This window comes from Cryptomeria japonica, chromosome 9 (assembly GCF_030272615.1).
Source record: "Cryptomeria japonica chromosome 9, Sugi_1.0, whole genome shotgun sequence".
Taxonomy (NCBI): domain Eukaryota; kingdom Viridiplantae; phylum Streptophyta; class Pinopsida; order Cupressales; family Cupressaceae; genus Cryptomeria; species Cryptomeria japonica.
The window spans coordinates 205,724,592-205,749,627 of NC_081413.1; the positions used below are offsets into that span (position 1 = coordinate 205,724,592).

At 33.2% G+C, this 25,036-nt stretch overlaps 1 protein-coding gene across 1 annotated transcript; it reads left to right on the top strand.

Annotated features, from left to right (window-relative positions):
• Positions 1-18,494: 18,494 nt before the first annotated feature.
• On the top strand, positions 18,495-19,137 carry LOC131044581 (ethylene-responsive transcription factor ERF024-like). The gene has a single exon (XM_057977936.2). It carries the CDS (start codon positions 18,517-18,519, stop codon positions 19,111-19,113), a length of 597 nt encoding a protein of 198 aa, XP_057833919.1. The 5' UTR covers positions 18,495-18,516; the 3' UTR covers positions 19,114-19,137.
• The last annotated feature ends 5,899 nt before the right edge of the window (positions 19,138-25,036 follow it).

The following is a 25,036-nucleotide window of genomic DNA, read 5'->3' on the forward strand; positions in this document are numbered from 1 at the left end:
ATACGTATCATAAATCACCATCCATCACATAGCTAATAAGTAGTCCACATTCCATAAATAAACACAAAGTTCAAAAAATGTCACATGTATCATCACAAGCATGTAATCCATCACATATGTATTTTAAATCATGATCTATCACATAGCTAGAGGTGCATCATGAATTAATTAAGTAATGGCATTAGAATTCAAAACATTTGAATTATTTATGTAACCATATAAGTCAAATCAATTTCTATCAAGATATCAATATTAAATAGATAATATAATAATCGCATCTCATACATTTCATTCATGTCATTGATATTCTTCATCCAACTCATCATCATGACCATCATGATCATGATCATGATCATCATCATCATCGTCGTCGTCATCATCGTCATCGTCAGTGTTCATCATCGTCATCATCACCATCACCATCACCATCACCATCACCATCACCATCACCATCACCATCACCATCACCATCACCATCACCATCACCATCACCATCAGCAGTAGTAGCATCATCATCATCAACTTCTTCTTCGTGTACATTTCTGTCAGGAACATCATTGACTAACTGTCGATCATGATCATCATCTATATCATCTTCTACTTCTTCGGTATCTTCTTCTTCCATCACATTATACATTATTGGCCTTCCTCTTGGATCATGTCTAACAACAAATGACCAACCCGATTTATGTGGAACCTCCGAGTAAAATACCTGCTCATATTGACTTGGAAGAACATAGGGCTCATCCCCAACTCGTTCAAATGACCTTGTATTAACCATTGTAAATCCATTATCATGTTCGATAACAGTTCTATCAGGATCATTTTTATTCAGTCGTAGCCTATACCATTTGACGATGAACAGAACTAATTTGAAGGAATTAAAGTCACACTCAAGTATATCATCCAAAATGCCATAGTATCGATTTTGCGACTCTTGAGGATGTATGTTGTTTCTAGATGAAATATTGGTCACCTCAAAGACTGCAGTTATCCCAGAATCACAAGTTTTCTTCGTGTCATCCAACTGTTTGATGTGAAATTTATGACCATTGCATCACATAGCCTTGTGGTGTTTGACCTGCAATATGTCTAACATATTAAAATTATTGCATCATGAGTTGATAAACATACGGGTGATTAATAAAATTATACGTACCTGTTGATCTCTGAAACCATATGCTAAATCAATTTCCCTTTGTGTAACATTGGAATCTCCATTATGATGAGCTTCTTTAACCAATGAAGTGACACCATCCCATGTTCATGTGCGACCAGAATGTTGACATCGTTCAATCCACACCATCATCCAATCAAGATTGTTTGCAATATACAAATGTAGTGCATCCCACTCCCGACCAACTGTACAAATAATTAATAGACCACTTACAACTGATTTATTTAGAAGATGAAGAATTAATTTACTACAATAACATCTTATAATTACCTCTCACTTTCTTCAATCTACCTTTCCCCATCAAGTGCTCCCCTTCAAATTTATTAATGGGGTTGGGATCCCAAATGCGATCTACGTGGATTTTTGCTGCAAACTTAGGAAGATATTCAGTAATGTACACCATAGTTTAGTATACCATATATCCCTCCACCATAGAACCCTCAGGATGTGCTCTTTGTCGAACCAAAGGCTTCAAAAATTTCAAGTGCCTCTCAACCATCCACATTGACCTAGTGTGTATATGTCCACACAATTCGATCTCCTCAACTTGGTGTATGAGGTAGTGTTCTTGTGCATTGAAAAAAGTTGAAGGTAGACACTTTTGCATTTCACACATTAGATGAGGGATTTTTCTCTTCCAATATTTTATATCTTCCTTGTGGATGTCTTTAGATGACAACCACCTAAAAGAGCTTGAAGACACAAAAATATATAAACGAGACTTTACAAAATAATATACAATATATTGCATAACAAGTAAAACAAATGGCAAATATAATATCTATACAACAAATTGAACAAACATCACTACTTACCACATGCATTTTCCAAGATCATATATGACTTGCTTGATATTATTGTCGAAGTGGTCTGGGAGAGATAGAGGTAGAACGTATTGCAACAATTATAAAATGATCTTTTCATTGTTTTCTAACATAATACAATGAAAAGTACATGCACAGTCTACAAATATATAGTAAATACACAAGAACGCAAATTACCTTAATGAAGGTATGCCAATCATGCATTTTCATCCCTGGCCCAAATTCACTCTTCTTTGATATGAGATTGTTTATGTTCGCAGCAAATCCTGTGGGAAATCGAATTTTTCGTATGACTTCTTTTATAGAATTGCTTTGCTGCTCCGTTAATAACCAAGGAAGGGCACTTATATTAATCTGATCTCCATTGCTATTTGATTGAATGACATTTTTCATTGCATGATTGGATTCCACAATGTCACTACAAATTTTGACAATTTTTTCTTTGTCATGCCTTCCATCCAATATTTTCCATAATGTCTCTATTATATTCTTTCCGATATGCATTGTATCAAACAAATGCACAATTTGTAGCTGCTCGTAGTAAGGCAACCTACTGAATTGTCTGGGATAACTTTTTAGTCCCTTTGGAAGGTGGCCATCCATGCCTTGATGACCTTCAGTATCATCAATTACATCATCAGTAAAGAAAACACGATAGAAAAATTCAAATTCCAAACATAAACCATTAGATGGAATGACATTACCTTGATGATTAATTCTATTATATTCCAACTTCCATAAGTGAGGAGTCATTCTTCGTGGCTTTGATGTAGTCTCTTCTTTCCCATTGAAAAGATGTTTTTCAGTATTTCGATACTTATGATTTTTGTGAATGAAGTGCCTATACTCATCAAACACCTGCTTTCCTAAACTTTTTGAATGACGGGATTTCATCTTTGGACCACAAACTGGACATGCAAATTTTCCCTTTGTTTGAAGACCTACAAGATAATGTATAATTCTATTAAATCTATTAATTTTTATAATTATAATTATCATCCGCAACTTGAACACTATAACGTACCACAAAAATGTGTTAGCCCTGGGGCATCATGTATTGTCCATACAAGCATTGCATGGAATTGAAATTGTCTTTGTCCTATTGGTCTAGAGATGTCATACATGGTCACACCATTCCATAACTCCAACAACTCGTCAATAAGAGGCTCAATATATACATTCATATCTTTAACTTGATACTTGCCTAGTGGAATGAACAAAAACATTACATAATTATTATGACCTTTTTATTGCAATATTTATAATTAAATGTAGATGACTATTAAATGATAAAATACCTGGAACAATCATTGCCAACATTATGTGCTCCCTCTTTATTGACATCCATGGAGGAATATTATTGTTGATAACAAAAATAGGCCACACCGAGTAAACAGATCTCAACTCTCCAAATGGATTGACACCGTCCGCTGCCAGTGAAAGCCTGAGATTACGAGGTTCTTCTTTAAAGTGTGGCCACTTTTCCTCTATGTCCATAAATGCTAAACCATCCATAGGCATTCAAATAATGTCATCTCGACTTCTATTACATGCATGGTAATCCATAAATTGTGCCAAGCTAGTGCACCTGAATAATCGTTGCATACATGGAATAATGGGAATATAACGAAGAACCTTGCAAGGCACCTTTTTTGTTATTTGATCTGTTCGATATCTACTGATATGATATTCAGGGCATTCTGTTCCAAATTCATGTTGTTTATGATATATAATATGATCATTGTGACAAGCATCTATTGTTTGATACTCCATTCCAATATCTTTCATAATGGTAGATAATTCTCGGTATGAGTGAGGTAAAATATTTGATGGTGGTAAGAAAAACTCACCTATCAATCTACAACAAAAAAAAAAGTTTGAGGTGTTAATATAAAGAATATTAATGGTACATGATTCACCATTTATTAACTGTAATGACATGTATGACACACCTTAACATACGTGAGATTGTTATGTTGGATAAACCATTCATAACCTTCAAGTTCACCAACAACAATACAATAGAGAGAAGAGTTGTTTGGGAACCTTTGTAAAGGGGCTCATATGCCTTCTCAAGAAGAGGTAAATCATGAACATCAAGGTCATCCTGATCATCATGATCAGTTGTGCCAGTACTAAATGTGTCATGGATCAATGTGTTTGTACCATCATCTTCAATTGTGTTTTTTGGTGCATGATCGTCATCTTCCATGGGATCATTATCTTCAGCTTCGATATTCACACCTCCATGTTCCTCCACTTTGAAAACCATATTCTCAGGGTTTTGTTGATCCATACCATGTGCTTCGGGGTGCTCCACCTATATAAAATTGATATACATAAATAAACCGTGATCATGATCTCATTATCAAGTGATTTCTTATGTATATAAATTGTTAAAACGATATAATGAACAACTTACCAGTGGATGATAATCATGTCCCCCTTCAATGCGACCATGCTACCTACAATGTTTCTTAGATGTTTTGATTAGAAGTCTTCTAGTCTTTAAGCCCTTACAAATTTTGCAGGGACAATAACATTTCCCATCACCTTTTCTTTTCAAGTTAGACCATAATCTAGCAATTGTCTTCTTATTTTGTTCTTCGTTGATATTATCTGACATGGTCTTTCTTCACAGGCAAAAAAATCAGGCTATGGAAACTTCAGTGCAAAAGCTTCACAAAAATTTCAAATCGAACCAAAACCATTTAACTCTTCTTTTTCATCTTAAAACATTGAACTTAATAGAGAACGTATTTAATGTAGCTGATTGTGTGAATTTCTGAGCATTGTGTCTGCAAATTCTTACTAAAAGTTTGCCTGTTGCAGACTTTCTGAGAGACATTTTTGAGTATTCTAAGCAAAGCATTTATTTTAACATACACTTATTCATCCACATTGTAGGGATAACAATACAAGGCTCACATATTGGTCTAAGAGGATGCCATGGTCTCACAAAGTAACCAAGAACCATATGAAATGATGGTCTTGAATCCACACACAACTAGGGAGGATCCATAAGATTATGTATGACTTCCCCCTTGTTTGTTTAATGGGATTAGCCTCCAAGACATAGCCGTCAATAATCACTAAGAATGTACAAGTGGATCGTAGCTACCCATACAACAAACACTTACCCCTATCCTCAAATTTTCCTAATGTTTGATTCCTTATATTCACTCATCCAAGGTTATCTATGTCGATCTTGGTGAGGAATCACATCACAACAGAGAAGGCAACATTTAAAAATAGCAAGAGTTTCACTAAACTACCAAAGATCATAAATATTGAAAGAAAGAAAAAATAGTACCAATAATAAGTCAAATAAATGTGTTCAATTCCAATAGCAAATCAAACATAGCCACAATAACTACACAATAGAGAAAACTCACAATAGTGATTAAACTAATTCAAACAAGATAAAATAAAATTGTTGGCCCATGCAACAAAGATGAGAGATCATCAATAATTGAAGGAAACTTCACAATCCTTAAAAGTGCACATTACATAACTATACGACTAGAAATTGTGGCTAAATAGAGTGAAGATTCATCATGACTCCAATAATAGTCCCTCATGTGTGCATTTGTGGCATGAACACAAAAACTCCCACATGGCATGGCCATGTACCTAATGGAGAAGACATGCCTAGGCTACATGCCCAAAAAACATGACTATAATAATAGTCCCTCATGCATGCATTTGTGGCCTGCACATTACAAATCCTAACATATCATGGCAATACACCTCATAGAGAAGACACACCTAGGGCCACATTGCACATAGCAATGTGCCTCACAAAGAAGACATGCATAGGGCACATGCCACATAGCAATTTGTCTTATGGAAAAAATGTGCATGCATGTCACACACCAAAGCTATATGTATACATCACGAGGCACATTCATATGTTATCAAACACAACCTATTGTATCCAACATGAGTTCCTCTCTACATGTGTGCAAATATTCCAACACTAATCGCCACTAAGAAGGAATAATATAAAATGCATCTTCAAATATTTGTGTGTGTGTGTGGAATTGTGTCTTTGAACCCAAATCACTACCATCAACAACATGTAACCATCACCTACACTATATCAAAAAATAAGTATGGTGTGACATCATATCTATTTGCATAATGTCAAAACACATGCAAACATGAAAATCATCATAACATGACAAAAATCAATCTCCACATGTTGGAACAAAGATATAAATAAGATAATAGGGTAAGAGGAAACCCGTACCAAGAACCACATACCAACTATCGGCAATGCCATCAAGATAAATGTAGGATAGGATACCACTATGAGCCATCCAATGGTCCATTCTATGAGGAGAACTAGGGGATACTATCTTTGAAAGGTGTGGTCAATAGAGATAATCCCTACTAATGCCACAATATGCCACCATAGCTTCTTGAGTTTTCCATTCTTCTACTTAACACCACATTTATTGAGTTCCTCAACAAAGAGGCTGGTTCTCAATAGGATGCACAAACATGTAAACACACAAGCATGGTTTCATCATACTTGTACAACAATACAAATTCATTTTTCTAGTTAATTAATTAGTGTAAAAATAACTCCATTACATAACATAGGGCAATAATCACCATAAGTTTTCAAATAAACTGCCCAAACATCAATTGGAGTTACCCTTTCTAAGGTACAAACATAATTTATTTATAACTTCAAAATTAAAATAATCACAATACATCCAAATAAGTTCACTAGTGCATGGAAATAGACAACATGATCCATAATTAAACCCATAAATTACCCTAATTGGATATGCTAATAAAATGGTGTCTCAAATAATAGAGATTATGTTGGACCTATAATAGAGATCTGGACTTTGTTTCATCATACACAAGCATGGTTTCATGATACTTGTATCCAAATACACCATCCATAGATAGGTACTCAATACCACAATCTCATGGGTACCCTTTTAGCTGAATTTACCCTATATTTAGGTGAATCTACCCTTGTATCATTCCTTGATCTAGTATGTCATTCCACCAATCAATAATTTTTCCATATTCTTGGGAGAATACACTATCCCTTAGGTGAATATGCCATATCCTTAAATGAATCCTCCTTGTCATCATCCTAAGTCCTCTTTTTGTTAAGTCTTGTCCCTTCATCTTTAGGAAAATCCACCTATCCTTATGTGAATCTACTTTCTCTAAGTCCTCTTTTTGTTCAAGAAGACACACTCAAGCCTTCATCACATTCCATAAAAAGAAAATCATTATTCCATATAATTGGAAGGAAATGATATATTGCAAAGATTACTATGAAGGTCTAAAATAGTAAAAGAGATGAGACTAATCTTTTATTTCTACTTAAAACAGTGAATTGGTTGAGATATACTCATAGACAAAGTGGATGACATGTATGAGAACAACCTCAATAAAGGTAAAAAGGACAATAAATAGTAGTGATAGCTGACAATGCATTGAATGTGCCAGGAAAAAGATAGTGGAAGCCATGGAGAAATCACTATCAAAACAAAGCCATTAAATAAAACTATGTTGGTGCAGCTTGAGAAGCACAGTAGAACAATGAAAAAAGAACACTACTTGGTCCTTGAAAAGCATGTAGTCGCAATGATTGAAAACCACAATGACAACATAGAGGGCATGAATGTTTGGAGTATTTCCATTCTTAAGAATCTCACAATAGTCCATTATTAGGATAGGTGAAGTGCACTATGAAAGTGTCTTAAAAAGCTAATATATCCATAAGTGATAGTGCCAATGCTTTGAGTTCAAATCCTCATGAAATACAGTCATGTTTATCTCAATGTCAGCCAGTGTCAGCCCTGAGACCCAAATTTCAACCACAAAATTGCATCTATAAACCAGATCGGGATTTTTATTGTTGATAATGCAACATTCTCAGTTAAGTTAAGTTATCCATATTATTTGATGTTACCAAATTTGTCCCTTCAACTTTGAAGATCCAATGTATACATGGTTTGTGGTCTCAACATATTGTGATAAACAAACGAGAGGAGGTATCATCTAGACACAATTTCTAGGCATTTCTCAAATGCAAGTGAATTTTCTATTGAAGAAATAATAGTTTGTCTTGATCCAGTTTCGAATCCCCAATTGTGCTCATTCAAATATTCTAGGGCTCTTTCACCACCCGTACCAAATGCTATTATCAAGACTTACCCCCTCCACAAATTTTCTAGGATTACTAAATAGTCACACATTTCAAGATGGGGTATAGTCTTTGATTTTAGTGTGATGGATTTCTTTTTTCCTTGGTTGGTTGTTTTCCACCCTCATCTTTGTAAAACTGTCCTAAGGGTATGGAGAGCTTCATTGCCAATATATCTATGTCATCAATGGTATCCATTTCCTAAAAATCTCTTTTTTTGGGTTGACTATTCATTCTTGCTCCCTTTCCTTTCCTATTGCTACTGTCAATTTGAAACGTTGGAGCTCATTCTCCCCTTTGGTGGAGGTATATCATTTGAAGCAACCATTGTTGGAAGGTAAGCTAAACATTATGATAGGGGATGTCCTTTACTAGGTTTATTCAGTAATGGCTAAGGAGATTGGAGATCAGGTGTTGGCAGAGCTAGAGATGTCCCTTTTCTAACACTCTTCATCCACCATTTGACAAACACCTCTTGCTATAACGAAGAGCCCAATTATGAGGAATAAATGGAAAGTTGGAGGACCACCTAAGAGAAAGAAAACCCTTGAAGATATAAAAAATGGTCTTCAAACTACATTCAATGACAAAATGCAGTCTTAGAGAATTTTCTGCTCTCATAAGTATCCATGAAAATAATATCCTGGAACATTAGGGACTTAAATGCCCCTAACAGGAGTCAACTTATTATATCTCAATTTGAGTCTGGTGGGCTTGACATTATTCTCCTATAAGAAACAAAAAATTTAGAGCTAGAAAAGGAACACCCATTCACTAAATGAAATCATTGGAGCTTCTAGACATTTAGCTATTCTATGGAATCAGAAAAGAGTTCAAATTACTGAAGTTTCCTCTTCAACAAATTGGATTCATGTTCTTGTATCTCTCTTTTTTATTAATTTTGAACTATCTAACATTGATGCTCCCAATTCTATAGTGGGGGGAAAATATCATGGGATGTTATTTTAGTTATATTAACACTTCACAATAACGAAGGTGTTGACCCTTGTCATAAGATTTTGTCATTGGTGTCAGAAAGGTAGTTTGCATTTGGCATTGGATGCTTTTCAAGTATCCATGTGGTATTTGACTTGATACATGACTAGAGCGTGTTTGGTCTATACATGATGATGACTTGATACATGACCATAGCATGTTTGGTCTCAATATGATAGTGCATTTGATTGTTTTTGGTGGGTTTTAGTGATCATGTGGAAATATGAACAGGATTCACATTACAGTGACATCAGTGAACAATCATCTCTTAGCATGCATCTTCATTGACTTTGGTTGCTATAGAAAAATATAGTGATCATATGCAAATACAATTACATGGTTTGAAAAAGGATACATTACCATATGATATAGGCTGACAAAGATAAAATTTAATATGTACTTGGAAAAGGGTCTTATTAGTAAGACTCATCATTCATATGTTTACTCCAGTCTATGTTTATATTGCATAGAATATCAAATTTGGTGATACTATTTGAATATGTGAGCATATGTTATATGGTTTTGATCATTGGCTAAGAGAATTGTTGCCTAGTAGTTTTCTAACGACATTGAATATAGTGTCTAAAAGACTTTGTGCTTGAAACACTTTCTAAAGGCATTAAAAGAATGGTTCACCTTATGTCACTAGAAAATGGGAATATATTATACTTAACTTTTATTTATCATCCCATCAAAATTCATTTACAATATCTCGAGCTCAAGCTATGACACACACGATAATTAGGGTTCTTGCTTCTTGGATGAGGAAGAAATTTGGACATTCCATGATAGTTTGGTAAGGAAGTCGATGACCCGTTGAATAGTGAATGAAAGGCATTGGTTTCAGTTACAATGGATATTTATGTGTATCTTTTCATTATTCTCATTTTGTTTCAAGGTTTGAAAAGTAAAAGTTTGTTACCCTGTTTCCCATTGATTGTTATATTTTCAACTATGTAACTGGTAGCCTGTGTCTGATAAATATACAAACTGGTATGTATATTTATTGTATGATTAAGGGTTGTTTTTGTAAAAATCCTCGTTACTGTCGTGTCTAAATATTGTTAAGCATTTGGTTCAAAAACATTTTATTAACTTATTTCGAGCTTTGCATGTGTAGTGTCTATTGGGTCAAGGGTTTCATGATCCATAACTGTTGTATTTTGTTAATAAAGTTTCTCTGCAATGTTTGCCAGCATCCTCCCTGCGTGTGCCAAAATAGGAGCTTTGGAACAAGGTATGGACATCCAACAAAGCATAATCGAAGGGGGTTTTTTGTCAGAAATTAGTTGCAAATGCTCCAATAACAAAAATTGCAAAATGGGGTAGCATACACACGACATGTGATTAATTCGCAAAATGGATTAATTTGCAAAAAAAAAACCAGTCTCAATATGATTGCAGAAAAAAATTAGTTGCCCTTACCTTGCTTGTGCAGAGATTGCTCCAGTGGGGGGGGCAGGGAGGCAAGACGGTCGCTGCTTTCTTCGAATTGCTTTCAAAATGAAAATGCGTTGTGTTTTTTTTTTTTTAATAAAATGCCCGATGTCGTCAGAATTCCGACGAACATGGGCATTTAAAAAAAAAAAATCAAATTTTCACACAATGCTCCTTGTCCGTTGGAATTTGACCCCAAATGTATTAGTGATATAACTGAAGAAGGATGATAACTATCTTTATAACATTATTTTGTCATTGATGTCAAGAGATTGATTATCTGATTCAGTATGATGTTGCCATATCTTGAGAAGATTGATTTGAAGAGAATTAAGATGTTGGTAAAAGACACAGAAAGAATGTGATGAATAAGAGGAGAAATAAGTTATTCAATGGGCAACTATTACCAAGTTAGACAATGACGAGATCATGATGTTTAGATTGTTTTGATATTCTACATATGTTGTTGATTGTAAGGTTAATACTATACTATGTCACCGAGCAAAGAACCTAGTTGGTAAACCCTAAGGAACCTAGTCGGTAAACCCTAAGGTTATTGATATCGGTTAATGAAGGCGAAATGTCTACCGAGTAAAGTTTAGTATTTACCGAGTTGCAACTGAGTTATGACAGTGCACATTGGATGGATAAAAACATTATTTAATGAAGGACAATGATTAGCTGGAAATGTATAAATGATTGGTATGCCATGCATAAAGTTTGTTAAGGATCTATGGCAAAGGAAAATCGACAGGAAGATCTACAGTGCAAATTGAACCGCAATAACCTTGTGCAAGTTCCAAGAAAGGACTGCAAGTCCCGAGGCAAGGTAAAACATTTTTAGATTGAAAGGATACATTGAACCTATTCAAGTTTGAAGATCTGATGGCTAAGATTGATCATGGGAAATGTGATCAAGGAGATTAAGCAGTTAGCAATTGTTTATAAATGAGGAATTGTTGATAAACAATGTATGCGGGCAAGTGTATGCACAGGGATGCTACATAGTGATTACTGAGCACAAAAGCTTGAAGACCTGTTTGAATAACAGAGTAGAAAGCCCAGCAAAGGGATAGATAAGTCCTATGACTAGATTGTTTTGAGCAAATAAGAATCTGCTTCAGCATTTTAGATGTGAAGTTGCAGATAGATTTTTATTACTGTTATTTTGTAAGTGACAGAAAATCTCTTAACCGAGTGGACTTAGCAGTCTTATATGTAAACCCTCTAGCAAGGTAACATTCTAAATGAGTGTTTGAAATCCTTTGACAAGGTCACTTCTAACAAAGTGAAGATCCTAACAGATCTGAGGGAAATCCCTTAACCGGGTCACATGTAGCAATATGTTTGTAATCTTTAACAGGATTTTCTTTTAACCGAGCATACTCTAGAAGAGTATATTTCTTAGTGGGTCTGAAATCCCACAGTGGTTTTTTCCTATTTGGGTTTCCACGTTAAATCTGGTGTTATGAGTGTTATGATGATTATGTGTTTATGAGTTTGCATGTTTAGCAGTTTTGGTTATATTGTTGAAGTATAAGTTACCGACGTTGAATCTGTTGTTTTTATGGAAGATTAAGTTTGTATGATTCACCCCCCCCTCTCATCTTGTTAGCTATTGGCATCTGTACTTTACATTAAGTATCAGAACTATCACCATCATGATCTCTTCAATGGTCTCATCTACAACAAGCACTGAACTAGATGCTTCAGTGTTCTTCAATTGTCATTGTTGTGATCTTCGATCTCTTTGACATTTTGCCTCCTCCTCTCTTTGTGCTTGAATTTCGTCCGTTGTCATTGTCTTTCTTTGTTTCTTTTGATTTTGCTTTGAACCCATCTTTACAAACTCCTCTTCAAAAAATAATATTTTTTTTTACCGTGTTCTTCTGATTTTTGTGTAAAAAAGCTAAAAAAGTAGTGCCAAATGCTGTAAAAAATGTTTGTCAGTACAAATTCCAATGATAATCTAGTAAATTGATGCAATCTGTCCTTTTTTTGGATAGTAATGGTAATTTCAGGAACGTGCCCCCATTTTCAAAATGGGGGATGGTTATTTATATAACGGGCCCTCGTTTTAAAAACGGGGGCTTGTTCTAAAAACCAATGGTTAAAAAAGGAATGGGCCCCCGTTTTCCATTCTGTGGAAGTTGATTCCACAACTCGCCACTTGCCTCGGGGTTAGGTCTAGGATAGGCCTGGGATGGCCACACCTGAGACATGGACCTGCAAATTCAAATCTCCATGAATGAAAGCACAAATATGAACTTCTGAAATAGTTTACGTGCCTCTAATTAGAGATTTTCTATACGAAATTAAAACCCATTTCAGATTATACTGTCTAGATTCTAAATAAGTAAATTTATTTAAAAATTGATTATTTTAACTATTTTTCATTTAATTTATACTAAATCAGGTCCATAAACTTGAAATATTAACTAATTTTGTTAATTTAATAACTTTTTTATTTTCATGAATTTTGAAAAAAAAATTATGTCATCAATCTACACAAAATTCTTTTCTATTTTTTTTTTTAAAATAAAAAAATGTTAAGTTTACATCAAATTATGTGGGCTATACACGTCAAATTTTTAAAAAGACAATTACGGTCATTAAAAAATTAATTAAAAAAATATATTTTTTTAAAAAAGAGAAAAACATGCTCATCAATCTTCCATGTGTTACAAACCATTTCCCAAAACGGTTTGAGAAAATAATTTTAATTGTGTCAAAAAGTGTGGGTCGTACACATGCATGGTATGGTCCCGAAACAAACATTTTTAAAACATAGTTTTTAGAACTCCATTCAAAAAGTTATTTTTTATTATATGGGTATTAAAATCAATTACATATTTGGAAAGTAGACTCAGAGGGCTAACGCTTATATTTCTGACTTTTTCCAAGATTCAAGCTTCAAGTGTTTCAAAATTTAAGCTCAAATGAGACAAAACCTAAAAATCAGGGAAAACACTTCCACTTTTTGGCCAAAAAGTGGACTCAGCTTCTTGCACTGATCCCAAAGTTTTTCAAAAAAAATTCTAAGGTTATTAAAAAGTTTTCTATGTGATTTAATATGCAATTATTTATCTAAAAATACAAGAATACAAAAATAAACATATGTACTTGCTAGAAAAAAATTTAAAAATCTAACAATAAACAAAAAAAACAACATACAAGCAATTTTAAACAAGAAAAAAAAGAATTTGGTGCACCTGGTATACTAATTTAAAAAAAAAAGTTTTCTATGTAATTTAAATATGCAACTATTTATCGAAAAAAATAAGAAGAGAAATAATTTTAAACAAGATTTATTTCAATGTTATATTCAATTCATGTGGATATTGCATCTTTCAAGTAATTTATGGCATAAGTTGGAAGAACTGCTAAATAATAAGATGTTTACTATTGAAGACTCAAATAATTAGAAATATATATATATATATATATATATATATATATAGAGAGAGAGAGAGAGAGAGAGAGAGAGAGAGAGAGAGAGAGAGAGAGAGAGAGAGAGAGAGAGAGAGAGAGAGAGAGAGATTTATTTGAAGAAGGAAAGGAATATAGGATACTCATTCTACAATAGAGATTAGGTTAGTAACTATCTTTTAATTGAGTTATCAAGATTATGAAGATCTATTCTATAAAAACAACCTACTATTGTCAATGGAGGCTCATTTATCATATTAGTAAATTGTACTAATCGACTAATGATAGTAGCAACCAACTATTGTATAATTCTCAATTTGATTGATCTTTTCCTTCAAGGACACAACCTCTACGGAGTCTCATGCACTCAATTATCTCACCACTTTATGCTCAAAATACTAAAATAATCGACAAGCTTCATTTACAATTTCTCTTGATCTCTAGTTATTTTCATAGCTTCTTTTTATTGGTGTGAATAAGGTTTTTTCCTAACTAGTTTCCCTCTTTATAATGTGAACAAGGTACATTAACTAACTAGACATTAGTAAGGTTCTTTTCACACATGTTTACATGTTAAGTTTTCTTAAGGACCTTGAAATCTTTCTAGAAGGTCTTACTTGTCATGTAATCTTATCTTATCTTATCTTATCTTTACTTGTGTCATGTCATAGGATTAAGACACTTGTCTTGGGCTTGTCTATTCCTACCTATCAACCTTGCATTTATTAGTAAGGCCTCATATATACATTACTTTCAAATCAACATTTTGCATCCATAATCAAGCAAACTATTCTTTCCATACTCTCTTGTAGAAGGTTATTTTATTTCATAAGTGATCTTGAGGTGTGGGGAGTTCACTATCAACTCCTACATTTTTTTATCATGAGTACCCACATCCTCTATAGCATCCAAATCTATTCCTTGGATTTTCCATTTCAAATCCACGTTCTTTATGAAATTAGTGGCTGCTTCTATATAGCCAACTTACATCCACTTCAACATTAATTATTCTTCATGAATGTTGATTTGAACAAACCCTACAAATTTCTACAATGATAATTAGGTTCATCATTCTCTTATGGAGACCCATTTTGTCAAAATTAACCTATTGTTATCAATGAAGGCTCATGTATTGTATACAAAATTCACACTAGTTGGCTTATGATAGCAATAGCCAACTAGTGTATCATTTTCAATTTCATAGTTTTTTACCTTCAAGGGTACAACCTCTATTGATTCTCATCCACACAATTGTCCAATCACACAAGAAGGTATCTTATTTGGTTTTTGATACAAAATGCTAGAACAATCAATGAGCTCCCACAATACAATACCATTGATATACTTACTAAATTCAATTGAACACATACATTTCCTCAAATGCTCATTTTTATATTTTTTATATTAACCTAGAAAAAAGCTCATTCTTCTACTTTATCTTGAATTTGAAAAGAAGAAACCTCATATTATGAACTTGTAGTTCACTCACAATTTTCATTAAGTTTAAACTATATTTTACAAAATTAAATGGATACCAGCCATCCTTACAATATCCTACAACAACACAGACTAATTTATGATTAATGACAATAACTTATGTATTGATACATCCTAAAAACTGAATTGCCATGCCCCACTAGTAAACCCTAATATGACAAACACATACAATGAAAGCTAAAAGACAATATTGTCAATATTGTCAGGAATAGCAAAGCAGCTGGTATTTCAAAACGATGAATTGAATCTACCCTCACAAGAAAACGAAAGCTCAAATCATTAGAAAGCCTTTCTCATCATAAAAACATTTTCTTCAATCCATGGCCATGGAATGGAGACCAATTCATTTTAAGTTTCTAAAAACGATGAATTGAATCTACCCTCACAAGAAAACGAAAGCTCAAATCATTAGAAAGCCTTTCTCATCATAAAAACATTTTCTTCAATCCATGGCCATGGAATGGAGACCAATTCATTTTAAGTTTCTATCCACGCACTGTACTTTGTGTAGATAGAGGCGACGTTTTCTCATCAATTGTAAATCACATGTCAGTTTTCTCACTTGTTCGTGCATGTTTTTTTCTTTTCAGAACCCTAACTTTTTACTTACCTCTGAACGACTGATCCAAAATGAACCACGTTTTATATCTCGTATTCGTAAGGTAGAAGCTTGCTTTCACTGAAAGTAGTATATTATTCTAGTCTGACATATGATATATTAATTGGCAATCCAGCTGTTAGCAATGGCCCAACTGCGATTAGCCTGTTGAAAGTATAAATTTTATCATTGAAGTTTTATATGTTTATTTGGATATGGGTTTCAATTTTAACAGTTAGTATGAAAATAAGACTATTATTTATTTATATTAAAGTAAAGGGAAAGAAGCCTAAATACAAATGGAGTTTCTCTTAGGGAGGATAGTGATCCAAAGAAAGCAATGGTTTTGTATTATTGTAATTGTCCAACTCATTGCGAGTATAAATGTTTCAACAATAAAAATAAATGAGGTATGATGGTTGATTCATATATTAAGATGATAATCAAAGTCATAAATCATTTTCAACAAATGTTAAGTTTCTAAAAAATGATGATTTGTGAATAAATATAAGTGCAACTCAACATATGATTAGTAATATTGAAAAATCGATAAATGTAATAAAGCATTGAAGAGTCATTGTTACATTAAGAGATTATTCATAACTACATATTGAAAGAGTTGGTAGAGCTCCTCTCAATGTTTCAATTCAAGCTAAATTTTACTTGTTTGAAGATAAAAGTAAAATCTTATCTCAATCCCATCTTGCTTAGCCAAATCAATACCAAAAACATGAAGGGTAATGTGTTTGATAGTAAGGGGAAAATTCTATTTGATGGATACATGTATGAAACAAGGACTATTTCACTTGGAAACAAACTCCTCTAAAGCCTTAGTTTCAAGCATTTAATTAAAAAATTAACTATCATGAAAGAATTGAACATACGAAGTTTGAGATGTTAAAGGAAATGTTCAATGAAAATATAGTATATGATCTTACACTAATCAATATATATAGGTATTTTGTAAATCTTTTACTATGGAGAAATAATATGAAAAAAGATTCAATAATTTAAAATCTTGGAGAGCCTCTAAGAAACTAGAATTAGTTAATCATAATCTATAAAGACCAAAGAAGATAGTTTCCAAAGTTAAATTTCTATAGTTTATCATTTATTGATGACTTCATTTATAAGGCATGCGTTTATTATTTGAAGAACAAGTCTAAATCATTTGTTGTTCTTAAGAAATTTGTAAATCAAACCAAAAGTAGATATTATAAAAAAATAAAATATTTACATTAGGTAGTATGAGAGTATTCGTTAGGTAAATTTTCAAATTTTTACAACATAAAGTAAATCAAAAGGCAACTCTTTGTTCCATATAATCCACATCAAAATGGAGTTGTTGAAAAAATAAATAGGAGACCTCAAGAAAAATCTAAATTAATGCTCACTTGACTATTACTCATACCAACATATCTTATGAACTTGAAATAATTTTTTTTATGTTATTTTCAAGAAACAAAAACTTTTTACTAGAATATTTGAAGAATGAATTCTTTGAACATGCTAGTTGTCTAAAGGTAGATTGGGTAGGCTACAAACTACAAGGACATTAAGAAATCATATTTTGATTATTATGTTGATCATGGATTTACTATTGTTTTTGAATATTGATATAAAATAGAAGGCAATTGTTGCAACAAGATGTAAAGTAATATGACCTAAACAAATTGTTCATGGTCTTGGATACTCAAAATTTGATCTACAATTATGTATGGTAGATATCGAAAAATATAATATTCTATGCTTGCACAAAACATATGGAAGTACATTGTAACTTTTTTCTCATATACATCTTCAACTAAGAAATTTAACTAGTTTATACATCAACCAATGAAAAACTTGAAGATGTTGGTATCAATCCTTTAATTAGAGATAAGTTTGTAGAGTTTCCAGAAGACATTAAGATTCAATATTAACTATGAACTTGAAGATGTCACGAGTCTTCTGATTTCAGATAAATTTATACAATTATTCTACATTTATAAATGAACAGCTAATAAGCCAAATTCTTACAGATGACCTCATCATCTATTTATGAACAAATGTTGAAAATGTAAACTTTATTCATCACATTCCCTATATATCTAGTTGATTTGACAGAGGCATGAGTTTGAGCACGTTCCACAAAAAAGTTAATTTCTACACGCAAAAGGTATAATAAATTAAGATACATTCAATTTGGATCGCTGGTACATCAGATATTTCTGTGGAGAAACTACTAGTGCAAAAGCTGCTAAGGAATCCAGCTGTGAGTTTGATGATGATGGTTTTGTAATATACGCTCTCCACTGGTGTATATATTCATTGGGTATTCCATTATTCTGATGTATGAAACATTAGATCATATTTCTGAGTAACTGATATCCATGTTATGGATCAGACCCATAGGACTCGCATGTACAGAGGAGTGAGGCGCAGAAGATGGGGAAAATGGGTGTCTGAGATAAGAGAGCCTGGGAAGAAGAAAAGGATATGGTTGGGATCATATGCTATGCCTGAGATGGCGGCTCGGGCATATGATGTGGCGGCTGTGAGTTTGAAGGGCAAATCTGCATTACCCAATTTCCCTCATTTGATTAACTCCCTCCCTCGCCCTGCCTCTCTTCATTATCGGGACATTCAGTTGGCTGCTGCAGAGGCCGCTTTCTCCTTCAAGGACTCCTCCAATTCAACCGCCACCATAGAAAATGGTGATGGTAATAGCAAGGACTCTTCCAATTCAGGTAATAGAGATGAAGAGGACAACCGCAGTAGTTTTACCAATGGTGATGATTTTGGCGAAGCAGTCAGCAACTTGAGTAACTATTTTGATGAAGGGCTGTGTCAATTTGATTCGCCAAATCTAGTAATTAGTATGGCTGAAGCTCCTTTACTGAGCCCTCCACGCTTTGATGAAGTCTCTGGTTATGTAGATGGGGATTCCTACATGGAACTTGAGACCTTGGGATTTCTTTGGAGGGGCTTCTGATATGATTGCAGAAATAGAAAAGAATGTTTAATGTAGACCTCCTCCTCATTCTAGTTCCGATTTTGCCATTGTATATGTCCTGATTTGATTCCTTATATCAGAATGTTTTCTTCTTCTTCTTGGAGTGCATCTTATTTCATCTCTTTTCTATGTAATCTCGCTTCAGCTCGCCTTGTTCATTAGGTTGGGTCTAGGGGATATCTTCGATATCTAAAATAAAAAATTATTGTGATAATTCACAAGATGAGTGTATTTCGATGATTCCTGAAAGGATGAGATTAAACAGTAAGACCCATTGGCCGGATGCTTCAATTCCAGCATCGATTTTGGGTTCCACAAGCATGTTCTTCATAATCTTCATTTTTAAAAATTGAGCAAGTTAGTTTCTTTAATCTATCAAACTGTCCCAATAAAGCTGTTGGGAAAAGTTTGCTGAGATTATAAATAGGAGACTTTTATTTTTAACATAAACATTTTAATGGAGTTGGAATCTTGGTGGCAAAAATCAGAATATCATAATTCAACCATCAAACTATGTCATTATTGACAAACTATCTCTACAAAATTAACATGGTTAATTTAGAATGTTAAATAATCATTATTATTGTTTTGTTTATTGATCATTTTGTTCATTAAGTAATCATGATTATTATTTTGTTCATTAATTGACTACTAAGGAGATACTTAAAAAATATAGAGTTCATTAATCTCAAACTACATTTAACATACCCATGTTTCTAATGTGCATCAACCTATTAGGGAGAGGAAGGTATGGTTCATGAATCATTCTTTTATCTATCAAACTATCACAACAAAGATTTTGGATAAATGTTTGATGAGGTCACAAATAGGGGACTTCATCTCCTGCATAAACATTCTAATGGAGTTTGAATCTTGGTGGCAAGACTCACAACACCACAATTCAACCATGAAATAACACCAACACCAATAGACTACCACAACAAAGTTAACATAATTATTGTAGAATGTTAATTAATCATTATTGTTGTTTTGTTTAAACTATTTTATTCATTAATTAACTACCAAGCAAATACTTACAAATATAGAGTTCATGGATCTCAAACTACATTTAAATACCCATGTTTGCTAATGTGCATCAACTTGCTAGGGTGAGGTGTTACAAGTGTGGTTGCCGTTGCACCAAAAGATCGACCTGCTAATGCTCCATACAACCACTAGATTTATAGAATCCACATGATGCGGTTAAGCCATGTCACAAACTCGAGCACTGCGCTGCACAACACAAGGAGATCAAGGGCACACACCTTGTGTCATGTCCCCACTTCTCTAGTTGCTATACTGATGTATGGATTTGCCTGATATCCATCCCCATAGGCAAGTTTACAGTGTAAGGGGATGAGTGGTTAGCCAAAAGGGTCATCTAACTAGACATAAATTGCTTTGGTGAACTTTTAATAATACAACTTTATAATTTTATGTTGTAAAGTTACTTTTTTCTAAAAATAGAAAAGGTTTTATAAAAGTAACTTATAAGTTACTATTTAATTTAATAAGTAACTTTGTTTTAAAAGTTACATGACCCACATCCCTAGGTAAGAATAACTTAAAAGGTGGTTAAGGAATTCATGATGAAATGACCCTTAAGGCTGGGCGTACAATTGGAAAGAGATTAGAAGATTCCTTGGCATCTTGGAGATGCCTCTTAGGGGTTCGATGCTTTTATACAAGGAGGAATTCATTTTGGTAGTTTTTCAATAAGGCTGGGCGTACAATTGGAAAGAGATTAGAAGATTCCTTGGCATCTTGGAGATGCCTCTTAGGGGTTCGATGCTTTTATACAAGGAGGAATTCATTTTGGTAGTTTTTCAATTATTCATTCTTTTGTGAGATTTTCTTGGTTTGCACAAGTTGAAGCAAATACACGTGGCCGTACCACTCTTCTTGCCTGTGGAGGCCAATTAAATAAATTGAGGGGGTTTGGCTCCTCTATTAGTGTGTGAATTCATTGTTGGGGTATTAATAAATGATCACAGTTGGTTTGGTGTGAAGAAAATATCAGATTTGGGCAGCAGCAAGAATTCATTAAGGAAAATGGACATAATTTGGGAATCTTGCCTGGCAAGAATTTGGAATTCCAACTGGGTCTGAATAATTCTTCAGTATTAATTTTTGGTAATTATGCTAGAGTTAAATAAAGTCATTTGCAACCCTTAGTAGCAGCTGGAAGTTCTTAGAGCAGCCATTGCTTCAGTTTAGGCTCAAATCCTACCTTCAAACCCCAACGCTAGCACTGGACTCCTGGTAGGCCTTGAACGACTTATTTCTATCAAGAATCCTCTTTATTATTTATTTGTACTTGCTGCAAATAATAATCAAAAGTCTGGAAACTATTATCAGTTCTATATTTATTGTATTGCGTTTATTATTTCTCATGTATTGTCAAAAATCTAAAAAACTACAAAAAAATTGAAAAAACAATAAACTTCCAAAAACACTTTTTGCTGGTCAAAGAATTTGAATTTGAAAACAATCAACAATTTGGATAAGAATTCTAGTCAGGGATCTTTAAGCCTTGCAACAAGAGGAAGGTATGGTAAATGAATCATTATTTCAATCCCTAGTCTATTTAAATTTAAGACTACTTAAAAAATTTTATTTCGCACGAATACCTTTGATTGATGTTTTTGTGTGAATTTAGTTAATATAATGATCCATGTCTACATATTAAATTGACTTTGTTGGGTAGGTACAATCTTCGCATGAACAACCTTGTTTGATGATTTAGTGTGCATTTAGTTAATATATTCATTTGTGTGTGTATATATTAAATTGGTTGTCTTGAGTAGGCACAATCTCAAACTTTACTTTCGTCAACTTCCCTTTGACATAAATATGATCAATTTCAACAAATAACTTGAAAACTTTGGTCATCTTATTATTGTAAGAACCGCATATTCAATTAAACAACAAAATAATATAGTAAAAAGATTAACCAATATAATATTTAATTTTTTTGAACAAGAATAGTCAATTAAATCATCAATACATGCCAACATTTTTAAATTTTTAAATTTATAAAGAATATCCAACATTGAATGTTCCAACATGATAGATAACATAAATCTTGATATATAAGTAGGAATTGGTCCTTTAGAATCAATATGGGCTTATAGGCTCATTTACAGAATTATCAAATTAAAAACATCAACTGATAGAATATTTTGAAGTGAATATCTTTTGATGGTAGTGAGGAGAGAGCTTCATCGAAGTAATTGTTCATCCAATCATGAATAAGGAAGCTTGCTTGATCTTACTTCAAACTATAAAAATCTCATTCTTCATGACGTATCTAAAAATTTGAAGCTAACATGTATAATAGAATCTAAAATAGTACGTAGCATGTTATCACTAATAATTTAGCATACTATATCTAATAGTCATGATAAGATATATATCTAATGCATATGTTCTCAAAATACATGATATGATAGAGATTAAAAAATTAAACAAAGTATTGCACTTGAATTCAATTTATAAGATTTGCGTAAGCATATTTTAAATATATTATACTATGTAGAAATTAGGATCTATAAGTTCAATAAGATTAGTCCATATAAATCAAGAAGAAGTCAAAGTATCTCTAACAATTCTATGAAAGGACTATCCATGCAAAGAAATCGTGCCCTTATCTCCACATATATATCTTGACATTCTTAACAAGATGAAAATATTTTCTAATCATAATAATAAAAACAACACACATGAATATTACTATCCATGTTAAGTACAACATAAAAACAACACATTTATCACAATTAAGTATTAGATTCCATAATTAATCGAATAGAAAATAAATATATTTCTATAGTCCTTATGATTAGTATTATGTGATAAAAAATAGTATTCCAACATCTCTAGGGACTCTTTGTACGAATTAACCTTAGGTTTTCGTTACGAAAAATTTCATCCTATCATCCTCTTCCATTTTTGCCAAGTTGTCATTGTTTCCTATCCCTGGACCCCCTTTACTTGTCATGTTGTCATTAGTGACTCTTGTCTCATTAGATTTAGACTTTTCCTCATCTGCCTACCATATAGGTACAAGTTTCTCATCAATTGGGCAACTCCAAAAAGTTTTGAACTTTTACCTCCATACACTATTCATCCCACTTACAACCTTACATGTTTGTGCATCACAATTTCAATTCTTGATTGTGGCCCTAATTAAGGTACCATCTTTATAATAATATTACTTAATCAGAGGATGTGATACATGTGTATTTCCTACCCATTGAAGCTATTTGTATTGGTCTAACTACCATCAATGTGTTAGTTAGGGTTTATGGCTATAGTTCTCATCGTTGTTAATCATAGGAGTTGTTGCAAGTTCAAGTATCTTTTTCCATACCTCCCCAATACTTTCATGTGCATGTGGATGCAATTTTTCGATGTGATTCAAGGAAAGGACAATGTTAGTAGTGTTGGATTACAAATATTGTCACTCAACTTTGTTTTATGATGTAGAGGACTTAGAGGTGAATCTAAAATTAGAAAATAGACTTGCAGCTGGTCAAGGTGATAAAACACATGGTGCGACTCAAAATCATGTCTCTACAGTGATAGGAGGGGCCTTGTCTTAGAGGCTACAAGAGCAACACAAAGAAAAAAATCTCCATTTCTTGGGAACACTGATCTCAATTTTATTTTGATATTGGGGAGAATCCAATACAACAAAAAATCCAACTTACAAGGTCTCAAAGTCATTCACAAAGTCCTTCCCTTAGACTGTCCTATTAGGCCTATTAGGCCTACTAACCCTACTTTTGGGGTTTTTGGGCAGTAACTTTTGAACCATGGGTCATAAAAATAAAAGGAAACTTGTTTAGGATAACATTTTGAGGATTATATAGCATATTTAAATTTGGCCTAGGGTATATTTGGATCAAACAAGTCAAAAAAATAGATGTCCTCATTTTTAGGGGGTAATTAGGTCACTTTTAGAAAGGAGATACCCCCCATAAAATTACACAAACACCAAGAAAATAGTTCCAAAACTTGTATTATATCTCCAAACCACCAATTACACCAAATTTGTGTGCCCAAGCATTCAAATTTTTCTCAAACCTACTCCAACCATCATTCTCATGCTTACTTGGCCTAACACATGATGATGTTAGGCAATCAATGCTTCATTTCTATCCCAAAACACATCTCTTGCAAAAATGACTGAAAACCCACTTGAAGGATCTCCAAAAATACCATCCGACCAAATTTTGGCTTCATATCCTAGTGGGAAGGCGAGATCTCTTCATTTCTTTGTAACAACCCTCAAAATAAGGGTTTCAGACCCACTTTTAGAAAAATGATTGTACCGGGCTCAAAACTCAATGAAATTTAAAAAAAAATGGTATCAAAATAAAGGTGATTCGTAGGGAATATAAATTATTTTTTTCTCACATATTCATCTTACCACACATAAAAGTTATGAATAAAATAGCAGCGCTGTTGCAGAAAATTTGCAGGAAAATGCTTCTAGTTTTTATTGATTTCTTTCTCCAAACTTCACATACAACAACAAAAACCAATATAAGACCAAAGGGAGGATTTTTATACATTCCCTAACCATTTCTAATGGTTATAAACATATTTTGAACTTGGTTAACCATTGGGATTACAATTTGATAATGTTGCTTGACAACTTGTAAAAGTTGCAAGCAACTTTTACATTTTGTGACACCATTTTGAAATGACTTCAAACCCACCAAAAAACTTTCCAAAATGCTATAAATGACTTCAAGACACAAGTTACATCATTTTCATCCATCATTAACCCATTTGAGTGACTTGACTATCATTGACCCAACTAGTACCTTATAGGTCTTTATGGCAACAATTGGCATCAAAGGCCTTACAATTGATTTGAAATGATTGACAAAGACTA